Raw genomic sequence first — 8,189 nt, forward strand, 5'->3', positions numbered from 1 at the left:
GTATTTTTTGTAAAAAAAAGAAAGAAAAAAAGAATAAATTACATTGAATTAATCTACCACTGAAAAAAATGCTACTCAGTGTAGAGACATATAACCATAGCAAAAGCCTTTTTAACTAATGGGGAGTACCAGTAAAATGTCCTCACTAGTCAGTTGCCACATTATTTCTGTTAGTGAGGAAAAGGGTTAAAGTCATAATTTCGATTTCTCTCTCTCTCTCAATTTTATCTCGTAATTATGACTTTTTATGCTCGATTTTTTTTCCTTATGTGGCGGGAATGTGGGCTTCCATACATTTGACCCTCACAAGTATAGCCAAGCCTTTACAAACACAAATTGTAAATTTATTAATAGTATTAGAGAAGAGAAAAGATAACAAGTAGGTGTGAATTATTTATATATACATTTTCTCTCTGAATAAAGATTTTTGTACATTTATTAATCTGAATTAGATTGCAAAGGTACAGAGGCATATTTCAACCAGGTAGACACAGAACCGTAGGTTCTCTGCTGTTAGAAATCTGTACAAAGTGTACAAAGACAGAAACCAGAGAAAATGCACAAGCCAAATCAATTAATGGACGCTTTTTTTTAATTAGACATCTTTATGGCAAATACAGCTTCAAACAATATTTGATACAATAAAAAAAACTCATGAAGAGTCCTTGAAGTTTACTTTATTGTTCATACTACAGTCTTTGTCCTGTAGACCTGCCCTCCACTAATAAAAATAAAAATGTTTTTTAAGTGCACAACCATGGTTTTTAATAGGTTTTTCGAAAGTAAAGTCCAAATAGTCTGATGTTAACACACAATAAAGAAAACATGACTGAATTCTCCTTGCAACCCCAGTAACTGACTCAGGTCTAACAAGCATGCTTGTATTTTTCCTGGAGGGCAAAAGTCTGGGTGGCAGAGATGTTGGAAGGTGGAACGGTCATCTATGAGGGGGGGGGGGGGGGGGGGGGGGGGCTCAACTGGCTATAAATCATGCGACTGTTTATCGATTTTTGATTTCAGATGTTCCTTGTAAGCCAGAATATCCCTGCTCCATTTCGTGATGGTCTGCTTTTCACAAACCCAGATCTCCTGAGCCACCTGCAAGAAAACAAAACAATATTATTAAAATGTAATAAATCAAATGCATTAGCTTGACAAAGAAAACATTAATGACATGATGTTTTGGGCAAAAACTTAACCAAAAGCTTCACATTACCTGCTGAATAAGCCTGAAGTCGTGGCTAACCAGCATCATTCCACCCTCAAATTCGTTGATCGCCTCAGCCAGAGCATCAATGGTTTCAATGTCAAGGTGATTGGTCGGCTCATCAAGAAAGAGCATGTGGGGAGTCTGCCAGGCCAGCCAGGCAAAACAGACACGACACTTCTGCCCATCAGACAGATTCCTAATGGGGCTCACCTAGTTTAATAAATAAATAAAAAATAAAGTCTGGGCTTCACAGATTAAAAATCAAAGTCAGTCCAAAAAAACCAAACCAAAAAACACTACCTGCTGTTTGCCAGTGAGTCCATAGCGGCCAATGATTTTCCTCATCTCTTCCTTCTCCTTAATTTCAGGGTAACACTTCATCATGTATTCCAGAGGTGAAAGGTCAAGCTCCAATTGCTCTGTTAGATGCTATAGAAAAAAAAAAAACCCCGCAAGTGGAATACTATTAAAAATCAGCCTAGTGCCAGAGAACTAATTATGTGGCAGAATTTAATAATAATTTATTAAAATATATGCCAACATTTTCACTATTTTTTATCATCAACTACTATTATATAAAAATGTCATGACAAATGGTCTGAACAGACCTGATGGTATCGCCCAATCTTCACATGGGAGTGTTTTCTAATCATACCGTCTGAAGGCAGGAGCTGAAAGATGATATGATGCCTTACAAACCACGATACTAAAGATTCCAAACCACATAAAATGCATGCAACCCTTGGTATGATTTTAGGTTTATACTTTTAAGTTAAAATATTCCGTACCTCTCCAGCAAGGAGCTTCAGCAAAGTAGATTTGCCAGCCCCATTGGGCCCTACAAGGGCCACCCGTGTGTCCAAGTCAATTCCAAACTCCAGGTTATTATAAATATGCGGCTATAAAATACAAAGACGACATACGAGAACCTCAATCCAGAGAAGGATGCAACAAAAGAAATGCGTGTTATATTGATTAGATGGTTCTGCATACCGTATTATCCGAATACCTAAAGCTGACATTCTGAACCATAATGACAGGAGGGGGGATCTTCCCGCAGGGAGGAAAATAAAATGACAGAGTCTGAAAAAAAGAAAAGAAAAAGAATAAGTAATTTCTACTACTGACTAAAAGCATTAAAAAGGCAAATGACGGATCAAGATCAAGACAGAAAGCTCTTTTCTCACCTTGTCATTCACAACACGCTCAGTAAGACCAGAGGCGACCATCTTCTGTAGCGTCTTCTCTTTACTCTGAGCTTGTCTTGCCAGCTTGGCAGATCCGTGACCAAACCGAGCAATGTAGTTCTGCGGATCAACAGGAAAACATTTAAATAACCACATCAATTACAAGCTGAGCAATTAGAAAAGGGTATAGAAGATTTTAATATTTACAAAAGGTACATGTAGAAATCATTTACCTTCATGTGAGTTATCTGGTCCTGCTCCCAGTTAAACCGCTTCATCTGATTCTCCTCCAGTTCCTCTCTGGTCTTTATATACTGGTCATAATTACCCTTTACACAAGAGGATGAATGATAAAATAAATGAAATTGCACATTTGCAATTATAGGAAAACAGCTTTACGGGGGAAAGAATTAGTCTCTTTACCGTGTAGTATTTAAGCTTGCGCTGGTGCAGGTGAATAATGTTGGTACAGACGCCATTGAGGAAGTCCTGGGAATGGGATATTAAAACCAGAATTCTTTTAAACCTGTCAGGGAAAAAGAAAAACTTGATCATACAGCTCTCAGCATGGTGTTTGCAACAATAACAGAACAATGCATTTTGTAATGTAACGGTTACACTTTATGACAAGGTGTCCATTACAGTGCATTTAAACAGTTAAGTAATGAGTTTTATTAAATAACATGAATTTACTATAGAGTTAGGATTAGCTGCTTGTAATTATGCATCATTTGTTATTACTACAGCAAGTAAATATAACGTGTAACAAGGACACAGTAAAATAAAGTGTTACCGTAATATCATCCAAAACAAAACTGCATCTGGGTTGCACTGACAGATCAGCTAAACGCTTCGGTCTAGTTTTTGTCAAAGCTCTACCCATTACAAGAACAAACTGCTTGATGGAAGAGCTACAATTCGGCCTTTTGTTTACATCATGTCATCAGAAACAACCCATAGTAAAGAAACAAAAAATCGAAATAAAAACCATTTGATTTAATATTCTCTCACAGCCTTTGGTTTAAAAATAAAGACTTACTGGCTGAGCTCTTCCTCCAGCCACACACATGCATCCAAGTCCAGGTGGTTCGTTGGCTCATCCAATAGCAACATGAAAGGCTTGAGGAACAGTGCCCTGAAGATTAAAAAAACAAAACAAAAAAAAACACCATGAATGAACAAAGACTATGAAGATTGTTGAAAGATATGCAAATGCATTCATTGAAAGAGCTAAAGGGATCAGAAAATTCGCTTCGGACAGTTTTTGTCATCGCACAGTTAGCACAAAGCAACTGTGCTATCATTCGGCCTTTTATTACATCATCTCCCAGGAGCTTTGAACTTCGGAAAGAGATTCTAAAGACTCACCGAGCAAGAGCAACACGCATCCTCCAGCCACCGCTGAAGTCTTTGAGTTTCTTCTGCTGCATGGCAGCAGTGAAGCCCAGACCGTGGAGGATCCGCGAGGCCCTCATCTCTGCTTTATCAGCATCCAGTTCCTCCAAACGCTCATACAGCTCCATCAGCTTCTCGCATTCAGCTAAAATTTTACAAATTTAAAGTTAAATTAAATTCACAAACATTCAAATAAGCATAATAAACACAAAAGTGTTCCTCAAGGAGATTCCTTAAACACAGTGCAGAATTAAGGAGTCTTCTCCAACTGAGATATTCAATATACCACGCCTAGGAAAGGAAGCTGTTACAAAAACAGTTCCTATGAAAACGTGGGAAGCTGCATTGACCTGACCAATTATTAGATTATTTGAAAAATGTTCACATACATATATATATATATTTTAGGGCTGTAGCGATACACTAATCTCACAATACGATACACGATATTCAGCTCACGATACGATATACATCACGATATTCAGCTAACGATACGATATAATTCGATACACTTACATCCTTTTCTGAAAGATTTAAAGGGGACAGAGTGATTTTGGTGACATCTTGTGAGTGTTCCATTTACTTGGATTGAATTATTTGAACTGAAAACTTGATTCACACAATATATGTCTCTGACTGGACAAGTTTAAGTTATTCATTCAAGAGCTGCGAGTGATTTTCTCTGCCTTTTGTTGTTTGATTCACATTAATGGCTCAATCGTCAGCAGGTTTATTAGATGCTGCCCCTTTAAGACCGAGTGCAGATCTAATAGGTGACTGATGCACCATCATTTTCTCCTAACTATTTAAGTCCATTTAAGACAAACTGTTGAAGGGAATCTCAGAGCTGGTCATTTTTATATTATTATGTATATTTGATAGTTTAGATGCGCACATGAAGCCCAAAGTTAAGTAGCCTATACTTTTCTTGTCTCGTTGCAGTCCATATCGGAGCGCGTCGCCTTGTGAACAACTCTTGCGCAGATGTTTGTGCTTTTAATAGCTCTTTTAATGATTAAACGTGTCCGCAATTTAGCAACAGTAGAGACTGCATTTTACAACAATCACAGATCGTGCTGATTCTGACGGTACGTTTGGGTTTTAGGAAGAAATTACAGCGCATCGTTGTGAAGGGAAGGAATTTGCTCTAGACATAATGCAGTTAGTTTGGTTTCATCTCAAATAACTTCTTTTTATAATCTCTGAAAGCCGAAATCTAAAATAAAATCCCAGATCTAAAGTGTAACCACGTTTGAATGTTTAGTTCTGTCCTCATTGTCAGTCATTGAGCAGGGCTGCCGTGTCGTGCACGCGCGCTGTGGCTCCGCGTGAGAGATCACTCGTTCTCTTCTGGACTGCGAATAGCAAAATTGCATCACAGACTATTATTGTTATATTAATAGTTATAACTATAGGTTAAATATTATTATATATAGAACTGGCTGGCGAGATAAACATGTTCAAGATTACGTCTTTATATCAATAATAAATAGTAGCCTACGTGTATTTTCTATTTTCTCCAGTAGGCTACCGACAGCAGAACCGAAAACGACCGAGCTTTAAAGCGAATAGGGGTAAACACGGGCGATTTGAATGGGACTTATGTATCGATACTCGCGGCTTAATAAAAGCGATACTTTCTTGGGAAAAAAAATATCGATTTATATCGCAGAATCGATAAAATTGCTCAGCCTTAATATATATATATATATATTCTCATAACATATTTACCCTCATTGGTTCTCACGCATCTTGGGATCAAACAATAGATGTTGAAAAAAGTTGACCGTTTTGAAAAAGTAAATGCCCATTTTCATTTCCAGGTGAACTATTCCTTTTAAACTACTCCGTGTGCATTTGATAAGTTGTTGAAACTCACAGTCCTCATGAGCTAGTCGTTCAGCCTCTCTCTCCAGCTGGATCCTCGCCTCATCTACCTCCATCACACACTGCAGAGCGGTCTTCTCACTTGGTGCCATCTCACGGGTCAGGTGATAGATATCTATGTGCTCTGGAATCGGCACCTCCCTGTGGCCAATTGCTGACAGCAGCATTGATTTACCTACACAAAAGTTTAAATGCAAATCAGTTATTTATCAGCATGTAAATTGAAATCACTTCTAAAGCCATCAAGTGGAGATTTATTAGCCCAACATGAACAGATTCTACATTTACCAGTTCCATTGAGTCCGATAAGGCCATATCGGCGGCCAGAGTTGAGCTCCAAACTAGTGTCACTGAGCAGCTCCTGTCCGTGAAAGGTGAGAGACAAGCTGCTGATGTGCACATCAGTGCTGTTGGGATGAGATGCCAACACGCCAGTCACTGCACGTGCCTCAGTTTTCTTCAGCTCAAACTCATCCAGCTCCTTCGTCAAACTGGCAACCCCTAAGATAAAGAGAGAAAAACAAAATTATTCAAATGGATTTCAAGGAGGAAGCAAAAAATTTTAAGTTTTGAAACACTCAGTGGGCCAATGGTGGGGGAAACTCGGATTTACAAAAGTTTAAAGGCATGGTTACACAAACACAAATGTTCAACATGAAAATTCAGTCCAATATTCCCAAGCGGTATCAGTTCAAATCAATGTGTAAAAGACGGAAGAACAAATTCAAAGTCCCCCTCTTACCATAGGTGGCAATTATAGAAAAGCAGAAATATCCTCGTAAAGGTGTAGTCACATAAGCAATTTTTTGGCAAAAGTTCATGGACTCAACCGGTGGAAAACTTTTCTCCCTCCAACGAAATTCCCAACAGCATGGATTACTAATTAATAAAATGGGATTTTGCCTGCAAAAATTTGTTCAACAGTAAATGTGACTGAAGAAAGCCAAGCATTATTAATAGTTTTCAAAAAGTTCTTTAAGGTTTATCAAATTACACCAAATTCAAGAGTGCAGAGACAATTATTACAGCAAATATTCATCTTGGTGTGAACAGGCCTTAGAACGGTCTTTCAATGGCTCTTCTTACCATTGAACTCAGCTGCTCCGTTCTCCTGGTCCTCAGGTTTCTCTTCATCACCATCCACTCCATCCTCTGGTTTCTTTGTACGTTGGCGAGCTTTGGCTGCTTCTTTTTTCTTTGCCGCCTTCTTTTTTGCTAAATCAGATGGCATTTTAGCTGCAGATCACAGGAAAAGAGCACTTCTGAAAATCTGAGGGAAAGATACAAAAAGATTAGTTGGAGGTTAAGATGCTCTACTAGGACTAAAGAAAAAAAACATCACAAAGTACACACTGTTCCCAAACGACTTCCGGTTCAATCGACAGTCGATTAACGTAACGTTAGTCACTTACGCATATTTTCTCCAATAAAACTCCTCTTTTCTCACTTGTATTCCGATGACATTGAACATAATTGTTAATAAATTTTGTATATTGTATACAAGGTTGTATATATCATAAACATGTATTCTCTGTATGTTTTTCAAGAAAAGTAAAAAGGTCTCGTTTTAACAAACCAAGTTTCAGGCAGCAGAGGGCAGTGGTTCGGCTCGGCTCACGTGGAATACAGTCGGCCAGTACTTTTCCCTGACGCAGTCTAGGCTTATAAAGGCAATGATAAAGTGATACCGGCACAGAAAATAACCTATTACACGAACGATATCGTGATGAGTTCGGAAAGCACAAATGACCGATGATATAACGACATACCATCGCTGCTGCTCTCAAGAGGAAAAACGTGTAGGTTAACGTTAACTCTAAAGGCCCAACCAATGTGCCACTTGACCAACCATGCTAACACTAGCCATAACGGTGTGTCCCAGATCACGAGAAAATCTTACACCCTGAACATAGAACAACTACAGTCTATATTTAAAAAAATTAGATAACATTTGTAACAGAGGCATCAAGCGAAAAACAATGTTATAAACTGGCCGAGGGGCGCACGCGACTCTCTTGTCCCCACGAGCTAGCCTGCGTGCTAACAGCCGGTAAAACTAGCCTGTTAATCCGAAAGATGTCCGGACAACAAAACTAAATTAGTAAATGAGGTATATTTTTTGTAGGAATCACATAGATAGAGAACTATCACGAGTAAATAACGATCTTTTGTTAAAGTAGGCCTTAATCTTACCTAGATCTATTCCTGACGAAGCGCTACTAGCAGCACCGGAGAAGCGGTCTCATCTCATGAACCGCGCTACAAGCGGTGTGAGGCGCGTGTCACCAATACCGGCACGACAGCCAATCAGATGCCAATGCATAATAAATCTCCACCCACTTCTTTGCATAACAGCAAAGCCGCTCTCTGATAGCATTTTTCTTGTAGAATAACTCACTCGTAATCTCTGGGCCTGTCTTGTTTCCCGGTTGAGTTGAGTCACACAAAATGAAATAAAATTAGTAATATGTTCAAATAGCAGTTAATGTGAATCATACAGAACGGACAAT

The 8,189-nt window shown here is 38.6% G+C and overlaps 1 protein-coding gene across 2 annotated transcripts; it reads right to left on the reverse strand.

Moving 5' to 3' along the window:
* Positions 1 to 574: 574 nt before the first annotated feature.
* On the reverse strand, positions 575 to 7,977 carry abcf2a (ATP-binding cassette, sub-family F (GCN20), member 2a). Of its 2 annotated transcripts, none has more exons than XM_077230637.1 (15): positions 7,873 to 7,977; positions 6,766 to 6,949; positions 5,968 to 6,180; positions 5,672 to 5,854; positions 3,766 to 3,937; positions 3,437 to 3,532; positions 2,821 to 2,923; positions 2,631 to 2,726; positions 2,398 to 2,517; positions 2,204 to 2,293; positions 1,999 to 2,109; positions 1,819 to 1,881; positions 1,511 to 1,639; positions 1,217 to 1,420; positions 575 to 1,098 (listed from the first exon to the last, which is right to left on the reverse strand). In XM_077230637.1, exons 2-15 carry the CDS (start codon positions 6,908 to 6,910, stop codon positions 982 to 984), a joined length of 1,842 nt encoding a protein of 613 aa, XP_077086752.1. In that variant the 5' UTR covers positions 6,911 to 6,949; positions 7,873 to 7,977; the 3' UTR covers positions 575 to 981. The 2 variants fall into 2 exon arrangements, with proteins under 2 accessions (XP_077086752.1, XP_077086757.1); XM_077230642.1 differs by having other exon boundaries at positions 5,968 to 6,582; positions 7,873 to 7,940.
* Between the last annotated feature and the right edge of the window lie 212 nt (positions 7,978 to 8,189).

The sequence above is a fragment of the Siphateles boraxobius genome, unplaced genomic scaffold (genome assembly GCF_051911475.1).
Source record: "Siphateles boraxobius isolate OS27281-9 unplaced genomic scaffold, OSU_SipBor_1 1, whole genome shotgun sequence".
In the NCBI taxonomy this organism is placed as follows: Eukaryota; Metazoa; Chordata; class Actinopteri; order Cypriniformes; family Leuciscidae; genus Siphateles; species Siphateles boraxobius.